This window comes from Platalea leucorodia (genome assembly GCF_965183815.1).
Source record: "Platalea leucorodia genome assembly, chromosome: Z".
Lineage (NCBI taxonomy): Eukaryota > Metazoa > Chordata > Aves > Pelecaniformes > Threskiornithidae > Platalea > Platalea leucorodia.
Genome location: NC_138858.1, coordinates 1736827 through 1761791, shown reverse-complemented (window position 1 = coordinate 1761791; position 24965 = coordinate 1736827). Strand labels below are relative to the sequence as shown.

At 47.1% G+C, this 24965-nt stretch overlaps 3 protein-coding genes across 3 annotated transcripts in view; 1 reads left to right on the top strand and 2 right to left on the bottom strand.

Annotated features, from left to right (window-relative positions):
- The window catches only part of MBD2 (methyl-CpG binding domain protein 2), a 41249-nt gene extending 36020 nt beyond the window's left edge, over window positions 1-5229 (bottom strand). Inside the window, exon 1 of the mRNA XM_082336846.1 lies at window positions 4952-5229. Coding sequence (XP_082192972.1) covers window positions 4952-5064 — 113 coding nt within the window. The 5' untranslated portion in view covers window positions 5065-5229. The remainder of the gene's footprint in view (window positions 1-4951) is intronic.
- A 905-nt stretch (window positions 5230-6134) lies between these two features.
- Window positions 6135-16644, top strand: POLI (DNA polymerase iota). Its single transcript, XM_082336845.1, has 10 exons — window positions 6135-6290; window positions 7244-7369; window positions 8094-8258; window positions 9030-9182; window positions 10165-10401; window positions 11089-11267; window positions 11547-11638; window positions 13132-13265; window positions 14463-14665; window positions 15783-16644. Exons 1-10 carry the CDS (start codon window positions 6197-6199, stop codon window positions 16605-16607), a joined length of 2208 nt encoding a protein of 735 aa, XP_082192971.1. The 5' UTR covers window positions 6135-6196; the 3' UTR covers window positions 16608-16644.
- On the bottom strand, window positions 16459-24962 carry LOC309602838 (stAR-related lipid transfer protein 6-like). The gene is made up of 8 exons (XM_082336848.1): window positions 24925-24962; window positions 23630-23723; window positions 23417-23466; window positions 20285-20411; window positions 19221-19338; window positions 18034-18127; window positions 17770-17925; window positions 16459-16524 (listed from the first exon to the last, which is right to left on the bottom strand). The coding sequence occupies exons 2-7, from the start codon at window positions 23717-23719 to the stop codon at window positions 17772-17774; spliced, it is 633 nt and encodes a 210-aa protein (XP_082192974.1). The 5' UTR covers window positions 23720-23723; window positions 24925-24962; the 3' UTR covers window positions 16459-16524; window positions 17770-17771.
- Between the last annotated feature and the right edge of the window lie 3 nt (window positions 24963-24965).

Here is a 24965-nt window from a genome sequence, read left to right as displayed (position 1 = left end):
CGACTAGCAAACAGCAGAGTGGTTCTTGCTTGCTTTTTTCCCACGAAGAACAAATGCATCAAACCAGAATATTAACTTGCTGCTGCTATGAAAGAAGTAATTTCATGCCAGAGTTTAAGAAACATTTTTCAACAGGTAAACGCTCTAGGGGGTTATATACACTAAAGGGATTTTACCAACAAAAAGAAGGGGTAAAAAAAGCAGAAGCTGAGATACCCATGTTCAAAGTTCCCACTTTACTCAGACTTCTGCAGGACTTTGGAAGCATGACCGAGTCTTTCGACAGGGCAGCAGCACCCCCTACCTCACAGTACACTCAATAAATAATACTTAAAAAAAAATCATGATGCCAGTTTACTGCAGTATTAGGCCTTACATAAATAGGTTACTACTAGGAGAGTCGCTTAAAAATTGCTCTTCGTGTAGGTACAGTTTCTCAGATAACAATAAGATAACAACAGTTACGACAAATTGGAAATGTGGTGCATACAAGCACAGCAGCTTGATTTAAAAGGAAAATCAGACGTATAGCCTTCAACGTAATACCCTGTCTGTAAACAAAGTGAAAGAACACTCTCCGATTATCACTCTGCAGATACGGGGAGGACTTTATAAAGGACTTTGTCGCAAAGGCAGACAAACCACTCAGAAAGAGGACAACTTCTTCTCGAGGATGACCAAAAATTACTTTCCAGCTCGCCTTTGCTGTAAGTTGAGCGTTCACTTTATAGTATGGACAAGACGGTGTCTTCAGAGACTTCCTGCCTTCCTTAAACTAGACAAGATCACATATACTCCTGGAAGTTGCTATGTATCTCAAACTGATTCAAAAGAACGCTGCTTTGTCTCCGCGCCGTCATAACCTTCTTCTTCGTGACTTTAAGCCGTATCATTGTCACCGTGAATATTCCTCCCTCTGGAGACGGAGCACCTGGAGTCGCCACCACGCGCACCCCAGCTCCAGGCCCTATTGCCCGTACACCCTTCCAGGAAGTTCCCGGCTGTGGGGATTAAAGTCTAAACCGAGGATTTTTTTCTGAGAACGCTGTGCTGGTTTGGCATTTGTCCTCCCTTCAGTATCACGATTTTTAACGCACTATTCCCTAGATCAAATAAGTTTATATTACTAAATACAGTAATTCTCTCCTCCCTCAGACTCGGCTCTAGAAGGATTAGATTTCCCCCCAGCACCATTAACAAGGATTCTGCAATCCAAGCCAGGCCTCTGGTGTCACCTGCGCAAGCCCACTATCCCCAAATCAAGGCACACATGGAGATCTATTTCTTCTGACTGTTTGTAGGAAATTAAGCAATTGGAAGTTTAAGGGACTTATTCTGAAGATGTACAAACTTAAAATGCAACGTACATTTTCATCATTGTCCTACGGTTGCCAAAAAAGTGCGGTATTGCTCTTGAAGTGGTCATGCCAAATCCTGACGATGCAGGCTTTTAGGGAATATTAGTCTGTCTAAGGCACACAAACCAAAACCCACTTTGTACCCAACTACATATTTTAACAACGTAGTGCTTATTAACATTCTTCTTCTTTTTTTTTTTTTTTCCAACAGAGCGAGAGTGACATAACTCTTTTGGATGTATTTGGCCTGCTCTACTTACTGGATCAAAACAGATTTTCATTTGTTTTAAATATAGCAGTGCTGAAATCTGCCTCATAGCTATAACAGAATGAAAAGGGAGGAAAGAAAAAAAAAAAAAAGAAGATAAATTTCCTATGCCAGTCCTGCCTGCAGCCATAAAAACATTTTTTATTTGTTTCACTTTGGTTGTGCAGAAGTAGTCCTGTTACTGAACAGAAGTTATTTCTCTAGACATAAATGACTACTTATTTTTCCAAACCTGTAATCTGTAGTGAAATCAACAAACTCTAAGCTATGAGTTGCCTGGTAAGTTTTTAGTTTCAATTTTGCGGTTGTTTGGCAGAAGCTCTGCATCACTGCTAACCATGCTGGAAGGCGTCCTAAAATTTGAAACATTTATTCCTACCACTTTCCCACATTAAAAAGACAGAATTCTGGAGTCAGTGATGAGCAGATTACAGTCTTGCATCTTCAACAAAAATTGCGTTAAAGAGTTTCTTCGCCGGGTTTTAGGCAACGGCAGCGGCAAAACCTGAAGGATGAAGGCTCAGGTCATTACGCAGAAGGGGCTAACCTCAAAAGCTGCGTTTTGATCTAGTATAGTATTTGTGAAGTACTTCCACCACTTTTAACAGCTTTTTTATGACAATCACAAAGGTCAGAAGACTCCTGGATCTATGTGAAGAGGGCCAAAAAACACCCTGCCAGAAACTACTGGAAGCGTTTCACTTTATCTGAGCAACTGGTTCACATCTTCCTAAAGCGTGACGAGTTAAAATACCATAAAGCAGTCCTGAAACAAGCAAATTTCAAAATGCAAATAAGGTAGATTGCAACACGTACTAATCCAGCAAGAGTTGTTCTTAATAACTATTATTATTTAGACCGTCACAGTAAATGAAGCTTTGTTCAATCCCTTTTGGTTTTTTTCTAGCCTCAAGAAATCGTAAAAACCCAAACCTCAGGTTTTTAGTCAGCTAACTAAGGCGCCTTAATGAACTTCATGAGGTTACATGTCATTCTTTGCAAAGCAAAAACTAAAACCTGGAACTACTAGAACTGACTGCATTTTCCCCATGTTTTCATAGCTTAATTAAGGACCTGTACTGCATAAAGCACTGACACCCCTATATTCTGATGGGACAAACACACGGCTAAACTCAAGGGTTTTTAAAACAGGTCATTCTGAACAAACAGCTGAAGTGACTTGAGCTTCCTACGGTAAATATATTCCAACAGAGTCAGCAGCGACTGCCTGGCTTGAGAAACATCTGGCATTTAATTCTGGAAAGAATAATCCTAGGCAGAAAGTTCAGTTTAGCTATCTGCAGAAAACCAGGACCCATCCAGAAAAGAGGATTCGGATTGTAGACTCAAGCGCAGTCGTTCAGACAGGCTTCACCAGGCAGCACCGCAGAAAGGGAAGGCAGATGCAGAGAGACAGACAGCGATGCCAGATGCTGCCCAATCATCTGCCGCAATATTAGCAGACGGTTGGGAGCGCGAGTCAGACAAAGGCGGTAAGACAAAACCAGAACTTGTCTAAAAAAGTTTTCAATCGGATTCATTCAAAAAGCTCACGACAAATCAACATTCCTCCTCCACAGCTAGCGATCCTTTCATCAGACGTTTAATTTTCTTTAGCAGCGACACGTGATGGGTCAAATGATGCCATATATTCAACACTGACAGAAACCGGCTTTTCCATTAGCTGGTATCTGAGGGGGAGCAAGCACGGCTTCTCCCTCCTCCAGCCGGGCAGCAGAAAGACTGAGTCCATTCCTTGCCAAAAAAAAAAAAAGAGACTGCTAGGCCTGCTCGGAAAGAGCAATGTTAGGGAGAGGTTTCAGGTGTGGTTCATCAGATGCATATAGAGCTATAAATAGAGGTGCTGTGGGTAAGAGGTTAGCCGTTGCAGAAGGCAGCTTCCTCTGCTGTGCAGCAGGCTGGACTTACAGAAGCATGGCCTAAGAGCAAGCCTTCAGAATTTATTTGATTTCTGCCTTGAGAAAAGAACTACCTTTTCCGTTTCTGAAAGCAAGCGGGAGGGTGAAACAAAATTAGGTTGCTGTTGCTTCTCTTGGTTTTACTATAACCTGTGCAGTAATAACGAGAACGTTTAGCAGCGGCAAGACTTCTCCAATTTTCACATGCTTTTAACTTTGCTACAATTTCAACTGTTGTTACTAATGGTAAGCTTCCTAATTAATTCAGTGTGGGGTGCGTGTGTCCCCCGCCAATGACCTAACTATTTTGGTAGGACGTCTTGGGTACGGATCATGGCAACTCTGATTTAGTTTAAATGCGGGGGGGGGGGTGTGGTTCTCTTTGATCCTGCTCTCCCGAAAAGCCAGGCTCGGGAGGGCCGTCGGGGGCCAGCCTGCAGGAGCACCCCGCTCCGGGGTGAGGGGCTGAGGGGCCCCGTACGAGCCCTGCCAGCTCCCCGCCTGCCCAGCCGCCGGCCCTGGCAGTCGCCCGCTGGAGGCAGGGACCCAGGGAGCATCGCTACAGCCAGCCGGCGGCTCCTCCCGAGCCGGGGGCACGGCGGGCGGCCCGGGGCTCCTGCACACGCGGCAGGAGGAGCTCCGGCGGGGGGGCCTGGCCTCCAGCCCGCCCTGCGGCCGCCTCTCCCCGAGGCCCCCCACGCCGCCGCCGGCGGCCGACCGATCCCCGCCGCCGCCGCCCGCGGGGCCGGGCCGCCCCGGAGCGCTGCCCGAGGAGAGGCGCCCGCCCGCCCGCTCCTCTCCCGGCCCCGGCGCTCTCCTCAGCGCGGCCGTCAGGGCCGGTCCCCGCAACGGCCCCTGCCAGGCGGGCGGCGGCGGGAGGGGAGCGGCCCCCACCGCCCAGCGGCCCCTGACAGGAGGCGGCGGGAGGGCACCGGCCTCACCCCCTGCCAGGGCGGCCATGGCGGGAGGGCACCGGCCTCATCCCCTGCCAGGGCGGCCATGGCGGGAGGGCACCGGCCCTCTGACAGGCGGGCGGGGACCGGCCCCATCCTCGCAGCGGCCCCTGACAGGCGGGCGGCGGGAGCGCAGCGAGCCCCTCGGCCGCCCCCCGGCAGGCGAGCGGCGGCGGGAGGGGAGCGGCGCCTCCCTGACAGGCGGGCGACAGGAGGGGACCGGCCGCTGACAGGCGGGCGGCGGGAGGGGAGCGGGGAGCGGGGAGCGGGACCGGCGCCAACGCCGACCCTCCGCGCCGGCCCTGACAGGGGGGAGCTCGGGGAGCAGGTGGCGGCTGCGGGGCCGGGCGCGGGGGAAGGCGGAGGAGCGCTGGCGGCGGTCCCCGCCCGGGCCGGCCCCGTCCCGCCGGGGGAGCGGGCTGTCACGGGCCGGGCGGCCCCGCCGGTACCTACCTGAAGTAGTAGACATCGCTCTTGCCGGCGCTAAGGCCCGACTTGCGGATCACCTCTTCCTTCTTCCAGCCCGGGGGCAGCGCGGGGCAGTCCATCCTGCCCTGCTTCTCCATGCACCGGGCGCGGGGCCCGCGGCGGCGGCGGCGGCGGCGGCGGAGGAGGAGGAGGGAGGAGCGGGGAAGGGTCTCGCCCGGCGCCCAGCCCCCGGCGCTCCCAACAACAGCGTTATTGTTCCCGGACGCGGCCGGGGCCGGGACCCCCTGGCGATGGCGGCCGCGGCGCGGTGCTCGGCGCCAGGAGCGCGGGCTGCGCGCGCAGCCGGCGGAGCGTTCGCCCGGCGCCCGCTTCCGCGGCCGAGCCCCGGAATCCGTGTCAGCGGCCTAGAGGGGCCAGAGCGGCCACCCCCGCCGACCATAGAGAGAGCGCCGTAGGCGGGACAGAGCGGCCGCGGCGGGGCCGGCGCCGGAGCGGGCCGGGGCGCGGGCGGCCATCGGCGGCGTCCGGGCAGCCGCGCCGGGAGGGAGCCGCGCCGGGAGGGCGAGGCTGGCGGAGCCCCGGAGCGGAACGGCGCCGGCAGGTGCCGGAGCCGGGGGAACCCGCCCGTCACGTCCCCGCGGCGGGAGGGAGAGCGGGGCCCGGCGGCTGCGGGGCCGCGCTGGGGACGCGCTGCGGGGCTGGAGCCCGTCGGGACGGGGACAGGAGGGGACCTGCGCTGCCCCACGCCTGAATGCACCCATTGTCCTCTGCGAAGTGTCGGTGAACAAAGCACCCCCCGGCCCCCCGCCTCCACTTTATTCGTGTGCTCTGCGCTCCAGCCGCCGCGATGCCTCCCCTCACCGGGCTGAGTCACAAGCCCCGGGACCCGCGGGTCCGCCGAGCACCGCGAACTCCCCGCCGGACCCCCGGCAGTCCCGTCAGGGAACCGCCGCTTGCCGGCGGCCAGAGCGCGTCCCCGCAGGGCCGCGTCCCCCTGCCCCCGCTCCCTCCCCCGCAGACCCGGCCGCCCTCCCGCGGCGTCCCCCGGGGCCGGGCTCGGCGGCCTCGCAGCCCGCAGGCGCCCGGCGGAGGCCCCGGCCTCCTCCCCCTCCGCGTCGGCGCTAGGACCTGCGCGGCGCGGGCGGCCGCCGCCTCCTCCGCGGGGCGGGCGCGGGGCGGGGGGAGCGGCGGGAGCGCGGCCGTCCCCGCCGGCGGCGGCGGTTGCAGGGAGCGGCTCTGCGGCGGCGGCTGAGTCAGCCCCGAGGCGGCATGGAGCCCTTCCCGCCGCCCACGGAGGAGGACGACGAGGAGGAGGACTGGCTTCGCCCGCAGCCGGGCGGCGGGGCCGCCCCGCCCGCCCCGTGTGAGCGCGGGCCGCGGGCGGGGAGCGATGGCGCCGGCCGCTGAGGGGAGCGCGGAGCCCGCGTCCCGCCGGGGCTCCCCCGCGGGCGGCCGCGGTCTGGCGGGGCCCGCTCCGCTCCGAAGGGCTGCGGGGCGGGGGGGGGAGCTCCGCGGCCCGGGCGGGGGGGGGCGAGGGAGGCGGCGTCGCCCCGCCGGGATGGCGGGGGGCGGCCGGGCCCGGACCGCGGCGCCGCGGCCGGGGCGGGCACAGGCGGGCCCCGCCTGGGAGCCGTGAGGGGGCCGAGCCGCTCCGGGGCGGGCAGCGCCCGCCTTTTCCTTTTTTAATTATTGCCGTGAGGCCGCTGGTAGCCGCGGTGCTGCTCCGCTGGGACCGCGGTGGACGCTGACAACGCCGCCCCCACAGCAGCACGCAGAGAGAGCGCAGGGTTTCGTTCGGACTGTGTCAACTAACTGGGGTTATTTGCAGCTTAGAAAAATAAAAACCTTTTTTTTTTTTTCCCTACATTTTCTTTTGCTTTGTTTAACTTGGCGGGCTTGTTTTCCTAGCGGGGTTTGCTGTTGGTGGGGTGGTGGTTTGCCATCTTCCTTGGCCGCCCCTGGGAAAGGCAGATACAGCTATCTTAGCGGAGTTACAGATTATTTTACAGAAATATATCAAAAAGAAGTTTCAGTGTTCCACTGTGAAAGGATCGGTAAAGCGATGTTCTAAAACGGTTCCGTCAAAACCAAATAGAGCCTCTGAAAACCGGCGTGTTTAGTAGTAAGCCGAGTTGCTATGGATGCCTTACGCTCCTAAGTAATCCTAGAATTCACGCAGCGCTAGAATTAGTAGAAAACTTGTAAATTCTTCTTGTAATATCTGTTTATTAGGAAGGCTTAATTTTAAAACAAGTTCGTTACGGCACATAGAAGGCGGCTAGTAATTTTTAAGCGGTTCGTTTCCTTTCCTTGCAGCAGGCCACAGCAAGCCTGCGTCGGGAAGGAGCGCAGCTTGCAGGGTGATCGTGCACGTTGACTTGGACTGCTTCTATGCACAAGTCGAAATGATCCGTAATCCTGAATTACGAGACAAGCCTCTAGGTACGAGTTACTTTGCTGTTAATTTGGGGATTGGGTGTATTCGGGCAGAAGAAACGAAGGACGTGAATTCAAGATAAAATGCCTGTGTGGTGAGATACAGGCGGTCACGCCGGAGCTGTAACCGCATCCGGAGTGAACAAGGTGCAGCCTGGACTCCGTGTAGCTGTGACTCCAGGATTAATAAAGCCTCTTGAGCGCAAGTAGAGGCGCTTGCCGACGTGTCTGAGCAGCGCTGGGGATTGAAGGTGGTTTATAACGTACGTGGGCACAGGGAGGGCTGAGCTCCGCGGGTGAGCCCGAGCCCTGGGACAGAGTCATGCTTAAAGCATGCTTTGTTCCGTCCAGAAGTTAAGAACGAAGGCGAGGCAGCCAACAGTGTCTACGACCGGTGGAGAAAGCACATCGTAAAATGACTATGGCATAAAGAGCGCTTTGATGGGTCAGCTTGCCTGAAAAGGCCCCAAATTAAGAGCGATATTACAAGGGGAAAAAATATCTGTAAGGTGGTAAAATATTCTTACCGTCCAGCAGCGTGAATCAAGAGATCTGTCCTTCTCATCGTCTTGTCAAACAAGACTGCTGGGTGGGTCGGTTTGCTTGTTCTGCGACGTCGCGTTCTGATCCAAGCGTGCGCTTCCCGGTCTTGCAGTGACACGAAAGTACTGCGGTCTTCCGTGAAGTACCAAGAAACCTTGAAAAAAAACCATTTAACCTTTATTTTTAGGTGTGCAACAGAAAAACATCGTCGTTACCTGTAACTATGAAGCCAGAAAACTTGGAGTTAAGAAATTGATGTCTGTCAGGGATGCCAAGGAGAAGTGTCCTCAGCTGGTGCTGGTTAACGGCGAAGATCTGACTCCATACAGGGAAATGTCATACAAAGTTACAGGTACAAAATTAACGGTTTTTCAGTAGAGGACAAACGCTTTCTGTTAAACTCTGTGGGCACGTGCAGACGTGTGCAATAGTATACGGCATTTTTCTGCTCTAAAAGTTCTTATTAGGGTGAGCCTCGCGCCGTGGCGATAATACTTACAGTCGTACAACGTCGATATTTCATAAAACAAGCTGTCAGGCTTGGTTGCCGTCTGGGCCAGGCACTATAAACGTATCAAACTGATGTTCTGTGGGGCCTTATGCTGTGTTAGGATTATGCCCGCGTAGTTCTTTAGGAACAATTTTTCTTATTTAAATACTGACTGCAGTAACGTATTTCCAAATGTGAAGCTTTCGAGTGGGTGAACTTCTCCAGTGTCTCTGAATTAAACGATACGCCAGCATTGGCATTGATCACTGCTTTTATCATTAGCAGTGTTCGCAGGTGAAATAGTAATAACTTAAAGCCCACCTAGCTGGGAAACAATTTCCTTAGGAGAAAGTACCGCAGAGGTTAAGAACTCTTAATTTCAAAAAGAAATGAGGAAAGAAAGATTTGGGGAGAAGAAAAGCAGATGACAGGTAGTTGTGGGATGAAGAAATATTCCTCTTCTCCACCTTTGCTAAAATAAGGGCCTTATTATTTTATCTGGAAGAGAACAGTTTCTCTTCACGCTAGCATCCTGCTTGAATCCATGGGAGATCCGCCGTGGATTGACGCAGACGGGAAACCCTCAGGTTATTAGTTGTGTGCATGTTATCCTTGGCTATCTTTTCCTCCTAGAGTTGTTGGGGGAATTTTGTCCGCTGGTGGAAAGGCTTGGGTTTGATGAAAATTTTGTGGATATCACCGAGATCGTAGAGAAAAGACTAAAGCAGCTACAGCAAAGTGGAAGTTGCAGAGTCCGTGCGTCCGGCCACGTCTACAACAACCAAGGCGAGTTAAACATTCTTCACGTTGCAAAATACGGTGAATGCCGGTGAAGTTCAGTACAAAGTATTTGTCTAAGTATTGACCAGAGCTGAACAGCTGGAAACTTGTATTGCTCTGTGCTTGGTTTCTGTATTTGAGAGTGCGCGTTTCCCAAATGCTAATCAGCGCTCCAGTTAGATTGTACAAAAAATAAATCTCTGTGGTAGATAAGCATGCACAAGGATTTGAGAGAGCAGATTTTCATTGTCCCTTTTTTTTTTTTCTTTGAAGTAGTTTTACTGTAGTAAGACGCAGAATTTTGTTTCCGCTGGAATGTTGTTGTCAATTGGCAAAATTGTGTTTTTTCACGAATAAAAACCAAAAAACAGAGGAGGTTTTTGCTGTAGCCGTTAGGAATAGATTTACTGAGACTGAAGTAGCTAACGGAGCTGCTTCGTACATCGGCAAATGTGAACGCAGTAGCTGTGCCGCAATACTCGTTTCATGCGCTAGGAAGGAAAGCGGTTGGTTTTTCCCTGGACTTTGAGTTATTTGCATGGTTTGGAGAGGAGGAAAATGCCTGAATAATCCTTTTCCTCCTTTGGCATTTGCCTGTCAGTAACAAAGGCTTAGCTGCAAGGCAGCCCTTGACGTTAAAGATTTGTAAATCTCTACTTCGGTGACATTGGTACAAGAATCTGTGATATTGAACATTTTTGACATCTCTTAATAGATTGTATTTTATCTTTAAACTACTCCCGAAACATTCCGCTTCCTGGACAGTATGCCCCTGGTTTGGGACAGCAGCAGGCTCCCTTTTAGCAGCGTTTTTGGGCGCTAGGAGTGAGGTTAAACTTGGATACAGAAGCCATGGCAATACCACTTGACTCCTGAGACCATCCTCTCTTGTACTGCTTTATGCAACGTAAAAAAGATCTAAATCTGGAGAATTAGCTAACTAGGTGCCTGTTTACATACTGAACACCGCTTGCTTTTTCTCTTGCAGCTATCAATTTGCAGGATACAACGCACGTGAGGCTAGTCGTTGGATCTCGGATCGCGGAGGAGTTCAGGGAAGCCATACGCGCGAGCCTGGGCCTCACAGGCTGCGCAGGAGTGGCCTCTAACAAATTACTGTCTAAACTGGTATCTGGGACCTTTAAACCAAATCAACAAACAGTTCTTCTGCCCGAGAGCCGTCAAGATCTAATACGCAGCCTTGATCACATCCAAAAAGTGCCTGGTAAGTACGGTGCGAGCGTAGACGGAGAGCGTGTTGGCAACTCTTAAGATGCTAAGAAGAAATACTGAAAAAATTATAGCTGAAATAATTTTAAAATCTAGTTCTCGCAAGCAGGCAGCGGGGTGTGCAGGTGTGTGTTTCGGGGGCTTTCTTTTTATTTCATAAGCTGTTTGAGTTTTGTTTAGCAGAAGGAATGAAAGGACTTTGGTTTTCTGAATTTTCGGTTGTGACATAAATGCGTTGCAGCGCTTCACAAGATACCTTCAGAAAGCCTAAAATCTCCGTTCGTTTTTACTGAAGCCCAAACATTGTGGTTGATACTAGGTTTTAAATAGAAACTTTTTTAAACTTGCTGACTGGAAACCTACTGGCAGTTATTAAAACAGACTATTGGAGCCTGAGAGAATACTCGGAGGAAGGACTTTTCCTAATTATTCTATGCTGACACCGCGCCGTTGGCCAGGAAGCGTTGGTGTGGGCTACCGGCGCAGGCAGACCCTTGCTGCGTCCCAGCGCGCCGTTTCTAGTGCCAGATTCTAAAACTCAAATGGAAACTCACCAAAAACGTTGCTGAAAAGCCTGCATGGCAGTAGCAAAAATAAGTGTCAGTACGTGGGTGGGCGTTTTATATGTATATGTATGTGTATTTTCACTTTTCTGTGTGTTTTTAATGCACGTTGTATTTAGGCATTGGCTACAAAACTACCAAACGCCTTGAAACGCTGGGCGTTAGGAACGTGTGTGATCTCCAAGCGTTTCCGTCTGCTGCGTTAGAGAAGGAACTAGGTGTTTCTATTGCTCAGCGGATCCAAAAACTCAGCTACGGAGAAGACGACTCCCCTGTGACTCCATCAGGCCCTCCTCAGGTACCGGTATCGTTCTGAAGCACTTTACACAGAGCGGTGTAAAGTTTTTAGGTTTTTTAGTTTTACACAGCTTTGCTGGACTAAGCAAAATGATGCATTTTTGTATGTATTCTCTAGTAGTACTCCAATTAATGTATAATTCTCCTGGAATTTAGGTGAGCTCTGAGTGTCAAACGTATCTTGGTGTTAATTCTACACACTTAATTGTGATCCTTTCTTCCTTCTTCAGAATTTTGAAGTAAATGTAAAATTGAAAGGACTAACGTGGGTTTTTTTTAGTCCTTTAGTGATGAAGATTCCTTTAAAAAATGTTCATCGGAGGTGGAAGTTAAAGAGAAAATTGAAGAACTGCTTCCTAACCTATTAGACAGGTGACTCTCTTCCCTAGCTCTTTTTGCTGACTGAACTTGTGATCCGAAGGGACTTGGAGCCTTTGTTAGGTTTGTTTCCTACTCTACATTTCTTCGCTCAGCAAAACGCCGCGTATAGGGACAGCCCCTGCCTCTCCAACTTCCCCTTTGCTCTCTTGTTCCTCGATTCACGGATTGTCCTGCTGTATTCCCCTGCTTTCCTCTGGCTGCCAGCCCTGCCATTCCTGTGCAGCCTCCCTGACAAAGATCTTCGCATATTCCACTTGCTGAGCCTTCTCTGTTGCTTTGGCTGCGCGTCGCAATATTTCGTGCGCCTTCACTGATCTCTGTGAAGGACCCTAGGTTTTCTTTCTCTCGCCATAAGTGACTTTCTCTACTCTCAGACCCTTGGTTATCGCCATTTACGCATGTCTGCTGTTTCACAGCTTATTTTTCTGTCAGTCTGAAAGAACATTTTCCTTTCTTCCTCCTTGCCTTGCCCTGCGAATCCAGGCAGCACCCAAACCCAAGATACTAGGCAAAAACACCAGGATGCATTTACTCACGTCTTGACTACTGTGACTTTCCTAGCCTCCCTTTCTATCCTGTGACTCCCTTTACTTAAATTAATAAAAGGGAATAATATTCTAGCAGCGCTGAACTGTGTTTCCTCTTCTGCCATGCTTCAACGTCTGATTTTTGAAACCCTCTTTGTGTCAGTCCTGAATAGCCTTTGTGTCCCCCCATTAGTTTTTTATTTTTATTTGTTTTTCTCTAACTATTTTCATATTCTCCGCATGCCTCTCCAAGCCTTAAAATAATCTACAAGTCTTAAAGGTTTTCTGTCCCCACATCGATGGAAGTTTCACAACTCATCTATCCGTTTTAGTTATTCACGTTGTGGGCAAGCAGTCTTTTGTCTGCATCTCAGACGCTGCGCAGCAGTCACAAAACTTGAAGCGAGGCTCTTTGTCCTATCTCGTTTACAACATGGAGAGTTGAGAAATTATTTCTTTTTTGTAGGGAAAATACCTTCTCCGTGCCTTTTGGAGGGGGAAAGAAACAATTATATACTTTGCTTCTTACCCTTCATCCAAAAGCCAGCTAACCTTTTGCTGCTGAGGTGGGGATGTTTCCTAGCAAAGCAGAAAGAAGAGCTAAAAGCTGAGGGTTAGACGGGGTGTAACTGCAAAGACTGTACTACTTTGAACGTATTAAATATTGAAACGGGGCGGTATTGCAGGCTGACCCACTTAATTTTCACATTCGTTTCAGTTGAAGGCTCTCGGAGACGGTATTCACCTTGTATTGAACTTTTAACTTCGGGGTAATTAAGGGAACAGCTAGGACCCAAAGTTCCCTGTAGAATCAGTGGAGTAAAGCCAGAAGCCGGGAGAGATCTGTAACGTTTAATTTAAGTGACTTGGTAACCTAGACGCTGTGACATTGCCACAGACCCTCTGTAAAACACTCGCAGTAACGCTTACTGCTCTGCGCGCGGTACTGTTTCGTAGGATACACAAAGATGGACGGCAGCCGCACACAGTGAGACTGACCATACGCCAGTTCTCCTCAACCGATAAATGGTTTAATCGGGAAAGTCGTCAGTGTCCTATTCCACCTCATCTCAGTCAGAAATTTGGAAAAGGTAAACTTAGACTTTTTGAAAGTATCAACTCTGTGCTGCTACCACCTAACTTCTCTGTAAAATTCCGTTACTTAATGTCATGATAATATTCCCTACGCTTAATATTTGGAAACTTTTCCGTTACTTGTAGTGGATGTATCTTGATGAGATACGCTAAAAACGTACAGAACGTCACTGTCGGGATAACTTCTATGTTACTACCATGTTTAACCCCGTCTGGCTGGATTCCTGGCAGTACATTTCTTGGTGGGGAGGGAAAGGGCGACTGGGGGCTGCTTCCCAGATTAATCTGCTTTTCTCTGTTAGGGATTTGAATTCTGTTCTCAGTTTTATTATGTAATAAAATGTCTCTTTGAGGTACCTCTGAAAATTAATAACATCAAGGCTCTGATCCTTCTCAGACCTAAGCTTTCCACCCAGCAATTGCAATTCATTTGACACCTCGTTTCGATTGGGGTGAGGAAATAAATCTGAATCACTGCTGTGTCAGCACCCAGCATCGCCGTTCCCTGACTTTGATTCCCAAATTACTTCTCACAGTCCCGGAGAAGCTATCGAAAATCTGGGTAGCTTCTCACTTCAAAATTGCTACTGGATTTCTACATCGGAGGAGACTAACGACTACTGTCAGCTCATAGTCACACGAACACCAATAAACCATGCTGTTCTTACCGGCGTCGGGGTAATGTTATGTACTGCGTGGCCCGGGGAAGGCCATTTTCGGTAGAATTAGATCATTTTTTGTATCTATTCCCCTTGGCTTGTGTTCTGTAATTCTTCTTTTCTAACCTAAGTACATATTCTAAAGTAATCTTCACAGGTGAGACATTCAGCATTTTTACTGGAGGACGGGGCAGATTAACAAAAACAATAACTTAACAACAATATTGACAGATTATTTTGGAAGCCTTTAGCAGTGTTTAGAGTTGAATACTTCAGGAATTCATGTTTTGGGATGAATAAAGGTTTCCTTAGTGTATATAGATGGAGTTATAAATATTCTGATATTGCTAAGAATAACACTGTATTTTCAACTTCATAGATTATGGCCCATCTCTTATTTTCTGTGTACGTGCAAAACGATGAAAGTTCAGAATGTGAAGTTCGAAGTTTGCCTTTGCACTTTGCTATTTAAATCCACCTTAGTCACTTTTGATTACATACATCGCTTTTTCCCCCCCCCCTTTTTTCTTTCAGAAAGCAGCAACGTTCTCTCCCCATTGGTTGACATACTAATGAAACTCTTCCGAAAGATGATAGATGTAGATCTACCATTTCATCTTACCCTTTTGAGCGTCTGCTTCTCCAACCTCAAAGATCTTCCTAGCAGCAAGAAAGGATCGATTGGTTTCTATCTCAAGCAGATGTCACCACCATCAGGCTCTGGGAAACGTGTCCGGGTAAGCTGAAAGATACTGAAAACTATCTGCAGATAAGAAAATTCTGAGTTATTTCTGTCTTTGTTATATAGATTTAAACCTGAACTGCTTTCGGATCAGTAGTTTTATTCACCTGGTGAAAATGAAGATTTCTTTGGAGTCTTCTGAGCAGGGGTTAACTTGTTTGCTTGCTTTCATTAGGCAGGCTGCTTCAAAGAGGGTTAGTGCTGTCTTGAATGGGACAGCAAGCCCCTTAACTGAAGGGGACAGAATTCACTGAGGGAGAAAGCCAAACTTAGGTCTTGTAAAAAACAGAATTTGGCTGTTCGTTCCAGCAAGATCTGCCCTTTGTTTAGCATTTGCGGAACAACAGGCCACTTACTCAGATGTTGTCACACTGAAGCATCTTCTACCTTAGCCTAAAATCTCCTTAAAGTTGCTTGTGATTTACCTTGTTGCTTTTATTAAGATACTTTCACAGTGATTAGAGATACTTTCACAGTGATTATTTACCTTCCGGTGCATTCTCGAGTCTCCCTGTTCAGACGAGAAATTAATCAAAGATTTGATTCCGTACTGGCCACCAGCACTAGCTTCTGATCTAGCGCTAGCTTCTAATTCCCGCTCGGAATTGAACAACTCTCCTACCTCCCAATTGCATATGCTAGACAGCGTAAAAGCCGTCCGTGGAAAGGCTGCTAAGTATTCCCAAAGACGCCTTCAGTACATAGCACAGAGACTTAGTAACTTCAAAATTAAGTTGTGTGATGGATTTACTCTTTCTGTCTTGACGCAGCAATTTTGCGTATTGATAAACTTGCCTGTTTCTCAGCTGCTCAGGACTATGAGGGATAACATCATATTGTGTATTCTAAAGCTCCACTGAGTTTTAAAGCAATAAAATGTAACTTCAAGGTATTTGCGACTGTAAAATAAGAAAAGGATTCCTACGTGGATGTACTTTTTAAGGTCTATGTTTGAAAATAAGATTTAAGAAACCACTACCCATCATAAGGGAAAAAAAAATTACTGTCTGTTAAGGAATAATTTGAAGAACTTGCTGTTAGTAAAACAGTGCTCGGTAACTAGTAGATGACACAGAACATACTTGGGCTTTTCCATATGTTTTTTGCCACAGGACGCGGAAGAGGTCTCACAAGTTGAGGGAAGTGCTTCTTGGAACCAGAACTGCAAGAGAACCGGCACTACAAAAACTAGGAGACTTTCCGAGGAAAAGAAAAGCCATATAAAAAAAGCAGGAATTCCTGACTTCCCATTTCATTTGTCTCCTGATGATATTGACCAGGAAGTCTTCAGGGAACTTCCAGAAGATATTCAAAAAGAACTTATTTCTGAAAAACCAGCAGCAGTCCCTACTGAGAACGTTTGGGGTCAGCCAGCAGGATGTTTTGCGGAAGAGGGACACAGCACTTCCCCAGATTCCGAGGGCCTGAACAGCGACAGGCACTCCGCAGGGCGCAGTACGCATCTCCCGGCCGCTCACGGATCTGCGGCCGCTCTGGCAGACGGCTCCAGGGCCGGTTGTTCTTCCGAGCGTGCCAGAAGCGCACTGACAAGCAGCGGTACGGAAAACCAAGCCACCGCCCCTCTGAACTTTGGAGGGAGAGATCTGTCATCCCCAGAAGCTGGAGCCAGCCAAACTGTTCGGCCTGTCGCTCTCGCGGATAAAGATGAGCCGGCCTTTGAAACACCTCCTGAGGCTAAGACTCACGGTACGCAAGCAGGAATTGTATTTCCTCCGCAGGTTGACACAAAGACTTTTTATGAACTGCCTGCAGATGTGCAAGAAGAACTACTAGCTGAATGGAAGAGTCGGGAACCTGTGTCCAAGGCTTCTACGGATAAACCCCCTGAAAAGCCTAAAACAAATAAAGGAAGAAGGAATACAGCACCCTGTTTATCACAGTCTAACAATTTGCTAAGATACTTTAAACCACAGTGAAACATTTTTCATAACACTGATGCTGTAAGCATCGGCGCTTGAAGGCACTTTAGTTGTGAAAAGCTTACTGTAAAGATGTGAATATTAAAAATCTATTTTGACAACTTTCGACATAGAACCTGCTGGTGACTCTGTTTAAGTAGTAATTAGTCTGTTATTTTTCTTTCTTATAAATTGACATTTATCTGATGAATCTTTAGTTGTCCTAAAAATATAGTATGCAAACATATTTTAGTATTCACTATTAATACGTTAACACGCTGACTGGGGGAAGGAATTTTTACTTTAATTTTCATTGAGTTATACTATGTATGCAGTTAATTGTTTCTAACAGCTTGCGAGGGGATTCAGCAGAGAAGATGAAAGCGATTTTCCCACTGTTCTTTAATTTGCGCCACTGTTTCTGCAATTTGTAATGGAAATTCGCGTGGCTACCGTTATTTCCTGCAGTTAACTCGTAACTAGAGGTACCAGAAATCCGAAGGGGGAATGGGAAACCTGACTTCCAAATGAATCGTGTCACCAGCTTGCTCCTGGAAGTCAGTCAGCATAGAAAAATGGCTTAGGTTTGGTGCTCAGGATGCAGAAAATGACAAACAACTCTGTGTAGAAAGAGCAGCTTTTAATGAGATGCTATATACAAATTCGTCAGGCTTTTCTTCAGATATTTAATTCCAAAACAGCGAAATAGTTGCTAATTACACTTGCACACTTCGAGTTAATAAACACGTTTAAAGCCTCTAGTACACAAGATGTTTGCTTGTTTCAGTCAAGAGCACATAATTGAGGTAAGAATTTATCAAAGTGTGTTTAAAGCAAAATATTTTATGGCAAAATATTTGACTACTGTATTTTAACATTGCTATAACTTATATCACCAGATTCTCATGTGTGTATATATATTCTCTGCATATAAAGTGCAAAAATATTACAAAACATCACCTGATTACACTGAAAGCGACATCCTGTACTTCGAGGGCACTTCAGTGTCAATTCTTGCATCATCCCCAAGAACAGAGAAAACCAGCATTCACCATTTTAACAGTTAAGCTTTACGCATTTCCATATAAACCACAATTAAAAGAAACTTCATCATCTACTTTAAAAATGAATCCAAGTAAAAGATGCACGTGACTTTAAGCGCTTATTATTTTCCACTTACGTTTAATTACGGTCTTTCAAGCTTTTCAGTCCAGCTCTCGTGTCGGTGATTAAGTTTATGAGAGTAGTAGGTAATGCAGTCTCCACCACAGAACAGGGCAGCATTCCTCCTAGTTCTGGCTGAATGAATACAACGAGCTTGGAGTGCGCCGGATTCCTGGGGTGGAAGGAGCAAAATCCTTCGGTTACCACTCGTTCCTCTTGCTGTGAAAGAGGACAACTGAGTAACCAGAGCTGCCGATAGAAGGGGGCTTGAAATACTCACTCGGGCAAAGGCGAGCACATGTATCCGCAGGGATTGTTATAGCCTCGGACACAAGAGGGAGTCGGAGGGCAGCCGGAGTATTCCACGCTGACAGCTGGAAGTCACCCCACACAAAAAGCAAAATGGAACGCTGTTTAGAGACGTCAATCGTACGACTCAAAGCTCCCTTTGAAAAACAGACCACTCTGACTGCTGTAGGATAGCGCAAGATCTCGCAATATGGTCACTGGCGTGTTTAGCAATTCCGTTCTGTACGCAGAACGCCTACAGGACATTAAATATTTGTGCAAGTCATTCAATACATATAAAAGTTTCTATAGATGTTTGGGCAGGTATACCCCAAAGTATTATCCTTCAGACGTGATGACACGCACCTAAGCGCTGAGGTGTGGCTTAGTTCTGGACAAAGAAGTCAGTTTGTCAGCAGATGTCATTAATTAGTAAATGCAATCCCAGAGAAGAGGAGGAAACTGCTGCGCACACACGCAGCAGTCGTTAGGAGGGGTTGTTTTCTTTAGTTAGCCATTACTTTCGCATAATAAAAGTATTGTAAGAGTATGGCTTGAAAAAAAAACGATAGGTCAGTAAAGTCCCAAGATAAAAAATGATGTTTTCTGCCACGTGCTAAGATGCAGACAAAGGCAAAAGATCAGCGCGGAAATGAAGCAGCAGTGAGGTGTTTTCCTGGCTGGCCATACAGTCGTAGTTATTAATCATTTTACGTTTTGTGTAAGTGTACAGAGCCAAACTCGAAGAGAATCAAATGCGGAGCAAATGAGCAGGTTCGCTCAGAGAGCAGCGTATTAGGCAAGCAGCATTCGGCCAGGAAGCCACCCGAGTACAGAAAAGTGTTATTAAATAAACACTGAATGGATATAGTGAAATAATAAATTCTAGCTTCCTCATACTACTGCATTGTTTTCAATTTTTCCAATAGAGGCATAAGAGGAGACTAAACAAAGAACACCGTATTTTCGTTGAAGATCAATTTTGATAGTTTCAGTATTAAAAACCAGCTTTGTTTCGGGGATAAGCAGGCGGGGACGGTTAACATCAGTAAGACGGCAGACGGAGCAAGGTACTCCGTACTGCGATTAGGCTGCGGAACCTATTCCTCAGCCATTCACCTTAGGATTTCCAGAATGCAGCCAAAATAGGAAAACATGCAGTAGTTACACGCAACTTACAGTTAGTTGTAAGGATATCACCAGGATATGGTTTAACATGCAGCAGGTCAACAAAATCTCTTGATGAAATCAGGCCCATGCCATAACTGTGCGTTACACTGTGGTATATACCCGTGTCCTACAAGTAAGTAGAAGTAATTTTTTGAATTAATATGGAAGAAGCCAAGTTTTATTTAATTGGCAAAGCAGCATTACGTGTTGAATAATGAGAATGTGGCAAAACTGGATTCCTGTTTTTAAGGTGAGAGTCCTCATATCTCGTTAGGGCTGAACTAACACGAGAGTCATGAAAGGGATCTTCCACCTTTGCCTCTCTGCGTTAGATCGCACATTGTGTTCTAGGACAAAGCCGTATCGTCTCTTCAACCAAATCAGTTCCAAAAAAGGCAAAGAAGGTAGGGTTGGACGTCCCACCACATCCTACCATCTGACCAACTCTAGCAGATCCAGGCAGAGGAAAGGGAGAGGTTCAGGGAAGACAAAAAGGGGAGGATATTTTTTTTTTTCTGGTTTAGGGAATACTTTTTATACACTTGAGTCATTCATACATGCGTAATATGTTCTGAGGCCTCTCTCGAGTGGTTAGATCAAAGCCAGCTAACACAGAACTGATATTCTTCATGGGAATTCCGAGTTCTGGGTTTCCAGAGCGCCTGAGACAAAGCCCCAAGCAACTGGAATTCAGCATCAGTTCCGTTTCCATGCTGCCCTTGACTTTGGGGATTTTTTTTTTAAGTTGTGTAAGCCATGCTGACTGTGAGAAGGGAGCTTTCCCTACGTCTTGTTGGGATTGCAGGGTCTCCATCTCACCCTGCTCTTGTTGGAGACTTCTGTTGTTTCCCACGGACCGAATTCTTGGCGTGCTTGAGGACATTTATTTCGCAATAAATACTTAACTCCTAAGGGGAGGGACACGTTTCATACCCATTTCACATAAGCAGCAGGTTTAGAAGTTATTACCGACCCAGAAAGAGCTTTCTTTGTCCCAGTAGAGGTCTTTTTAGTCACCATACTTCATACAGAAACCGTTAAAATAAAATCTTCGCATTAAATTATCGTATTACCTGGTCAATCCTTTCTAACAGCTTGTAAGACTGTAACGCTTTGTCCCATTTGCTTCGATATTCAGGAAGATACATAAAAGGAATAATTTTACTAGGGACTTCCTTAATTATCCCTTCTCCACGGTATCTAGATTGTATAAAAAACAGATGTTGAATTCACATTTCTGAATTGGAAAAATAAGTTATACAATGATAAGCATCTAGCAGTTGGGGATGCCAGGCTATAATGAGGTAAAGCGCACGAATGTGATTGCACTTGACGGATTGATTAAAATTCAAGTAGTAATAAGAATTCTTATTCCGTAACTGATTTTTGAGACCATTACATTCTTGACACCGTACATTTTAAATGAGTTATTTGTGAGCTATTAGCTAGGAACCTGCTCATTTAAATATATCCAATTAATCTATTTATTTTTCCTATACAGATACTTTCAATCCATTTTGACACTGATTGCAAATCTCCTCGCTATTTATGAACTAGTACGTTCTGGCACTTCTCCAGCTTTGGTTCATAATCTTCTGAGGAGTTCAAGGGAAAGTTCACAGAAGGGAAGAGGGGCCCCTCACAAGGAAATAGGAAACTCCTGTAATGCTGGGAACTGCTCGCTGATGCTGACAGTTCTCACACCTAGTTCCTGGAGAAACTGTGAATCACGATGATAAGGGCTCACTGACAGCAATTAAATGCAAAGGTGAAGGATGCCGCGTGACAAGAGATGAGCTCGACGGAGACTATGCTTGCAAACAGCTCAAGAAACACGAAATCAGATTTACAGCCCCTGCTGATGCACGAGCGTTAAGTCAGAAAGGGCGAAGACAGCCAAGCTCAAACCCAAGCACAGAGGCCCTGGAAGATCACGGGTCTGTTTCTTCACTCCGCAACAACTCCTGTCACCACTTACTGCCTTGGTGGAGTGAGCGCAGCGTGGGCGTATCTGACTACTCCAGAAACTCGCTTCGCCGCTGACTACAGCTGGTCCGATGGTGATGGAAAACATTTTAATGCCTCCTCAAAAACAGCCAACGTAAGCTGTGGCAGGACCAGTTAAAACCGGCATATTAATATTTGGATACACCCTTTATTGCCGTAACTCCCATGAATTTATGTTTACCGATCTCCTAAGCAGCTCTCGCCTGCATCCTGTAATATCTTCTCTCCTAAACTCAGTGTGAGCTGTTAATCAGGAGGACTTCCTCTAGGCCAGGCTTCTGAAAGACACAGCTGCTAGGATAAAAGAAAGGGCACGCTTGTGAAAAAGCTGCCTTCCCAGTTTTTACAGGGGATTATTGAGAACACTGGAAAAAGAGGAAGTAAGCCTGGTAAAGACCGCTTGGATCACCAAACCTAGTCTCACTAGCTTAGACGAACTGAAAGACATACCTCATTGTCGTTCGCGAGCTTAGGTGACATAATTCCAAACAAAATCCTGTTCACCCTTGAACAATCACCTTAATGCTGCCCTGAACTCTGCTGAAAATATTTCACCTGACGGAAGCAAGGATCTCTATTGCTTTTCACTACCAGATCCCACACTGATTTCTTTTAGCGAGTAAAGTAAACTGTTAATACTCCTGCCAATTAAAAAAAAATCTGGCATTTGTGATATGCAGTTAATAAATATTCAGTGTCAAACTGAAAATGCGAACAGCTATACTTTTGCTCCTAGGAACAGCTAGTATTCCTTCACAAAAGACACGCCACGGACCAGTCCTGCTTGTCAATGTGACAAAGATTTGTACAAAAATAAATGAATTAAAGATTCTGGCTCCCCGTACCAAAGGGCAGAAAGCACAACGATGCTTCTCCTAGCTGCAAAGGCCTCGCTGTGTACAGATCTGAGTACAACTGAAAACGGCTTCGTGCTTGATTGAGACTATAACCTATCTTTTTTCCTTCACAGAAATAAATCAGGCGCATTCTTATGAATTCTAAGCAACCAGACTCTCACTCCTTCACATCCACCTGTACTGAAATAAGATCTGAATTACAATAATAATGCCACATACAAAGTATGCAAATTCTTATTAAGATAACAGTACTTTTCACGTATTCTAATGAAATATTACAGCTACTTTCCATTAGAATACTGTAGATTAATTCTTCTGTAACACTAGTGATATAGCATTGTCTTCTGTAATTATTGCCTTCTCTGCTCAAACCTTCAGACATAATTAGAAAACAAAGCAAGACTTTTGGATTTAGAATACCACTAATCACAGACACCTCATCATATTGAGAACAAAAAAGAACGAGACGCAAATTGTCTCTACTGCCTACCTGTCTAGATTGTTATTTAATATAATTTAATACCCATTAGGCATTTTAATAATATATTTAAAAAAAACAAAACAGGGAGAGGTTAAGGACATCTTGCAAGTGTCCTCTTTTCCCCTGCTTTTGCACACTTCTCTTCAGTGAGATTTTTTTTTTCTTTCCCCTGGTTTAATGAGCTGAATCGGCTTGGTAAACAATCAGCTGAGTGCCGCCGCCACCATAAATGAGAAGCAGGATGGCAGAGCCAGGAGAGGAGGAAAATAAAGAGCAGGGCCAACGCTATCAGTGACAGCAAGCTATGAAATCAGCTTCGTCTGCCTCGCCTAACTCCACCCTTTGGGCCAAATCGAGCTGCTTAACAACAGCGCGGAATTCATCGCTCAGGAGAAGGAAGGACAGATGAAGTGGCTGCTCCAGAGATTATATGACCTTCTTCTTCTCAGTACAGTTAATTCAGTTTCAGGTGCCAGAAAGAAAAAGGTACAAAGGACAGATAAGGTAGAGCGAGAGCGTAAGCACGTCTGCATGTGTAAGTATCAGTCATTTCACAATTCATTCGTTTCACGTTTTGCCAATACTGCAACTCCATATCTACTTATTCCACATTAGTAAGTGTTATATAGTATTCAGTTTTCATAGCACATCTGATGGCACTTGGGAAATCCACCTCTCGTATTCCAGCCCTACTGCTGACCCAGTGTAACCACAGCGCAAAATCTTCTCTACAGCTAACAAAACTAAACACTTTCATGAAGGGCAGAACGTGGTTAACTTCTCCATTTCAATCTTGGGTGTAGCTGTTCAAAAAAGATGTTGTTATTCATTACAATGACAAACAAAATGTAAATACTTACATATTTCCTGCATACTCTTTTGAAGGCTTTGAAGAAACTGTAACATTTTTCTCAAAGTAGAAAAAGGAAAAATAAAAACTTAGCAGTTGATAACTGAGCAGTTGATAAAGAGCTGTCAACTAATATTTAAAGGAAAACAGTTTTAAACACTTTTTGCAACAAAATATTTAATAAAAATAACTTTATAAACAATATTTACTAATATTTTCTTACTGAAACTTTTATCACTCTCCATCCTGAAGCATCTTGACTGTATGATAAAATTTTTTCTGAAACTTCATCTGTAATTTTCTTATAGTCCATTTATCTGTGAAGATTTAAAAGCAATTTGCTGGTACATGATAAAAGCATTCCTTAAAGAGCAAAAAAACATAGGTCTCGTTCCTGTATTCTTTCCACGAGCTTTAGTATACGTTAGCTGAGTATTTCTATCAAATGAACTTTTTACTCATCATATTCAATTTCAGAAAAAGACAGTCTTTATCTATACAAAATTCTATAATTGACTTCCAGTCTGGGCTACTGAGAAGTAGCCATTGGTGTGGATCTTGAGAATGAATTACAGCATCTAGCGAGACACTCTATTCATTCCATATTAAATCCATCATTACCCCACGTTAAAATTTCCCCTCCTTATACAGTTTATCACCTGAGAGTCTGATTCTGCCATGATTTGCTAAAGTCATTAGACTAGTAGCCAAATTGCGTAGTTAAAACAGGCTTGAACAATGGAAGAGAGATTTTTCTTACATCAGAGCTTTATGCAACCATCGTTGTAGGCTGCGTTACTGTGGAAACTCTTTGGCAAGCGAGAGGCCTGGCTCTAGCGATAAATAGTGCAGCGGCAGGGTTGCAGAAGCCGCCCTCCGCCCAGCCCAACCCAGCCAAGGCTGCCATCTCCCTGGGCTGGAACTCCGTGCCTCCGGCCCTTTCTCCCCCCAACACGCTCAGTGTCTCTCAGGGAGCTCTTTCTCCTAAGAACATCAACTGCGGTTCTCAGGCCAAGAGCGTTGGACCAGTCTCTCACTGGAGACCGGCTCCGTGGACCAGTCTCTCACTGGAGCGCTGGACCAACACTTCTGGACCAGCCTCTCACACGAAGTTCACTTCACACCTCAGCCTTTACGGGGCTGCCCCGTGTAACCGGTTGCACAGCCTTGTCCGGCGCTACCTCAGTGACACCCTGTGGAGGTCAGGCAGGGGCTCGGCTTGCGCCCCCGAAGGCGGGCTGCCCGCCGAGGGCTAGGGCAGAGCACATCGCACACCCTCGGGCGGTGGGCTGGCCGGGCCCACCGGCGCACACAGCCCCGCACCCAGCTGGCAGGCCTGGCCGGCGGCACCCCCGCGGAGGCGCGGCCAGGCGAGGGCCGGCGGACACCCCACCCGGCAGCCCCGCTCCTCGCTCTCCCCCAGAGCCGGCGGCCCGGGCGAAGCGGCGGGCGGGCTGCCGCACCAGCGGGGGCTCAGGGCGGGAGGAAGAGGAGACGGCAGCGGCGGCTCGCACTCACCTCAGCGGCGCGGCACGGAGCGGAGAGACCGGCGCCTTCCC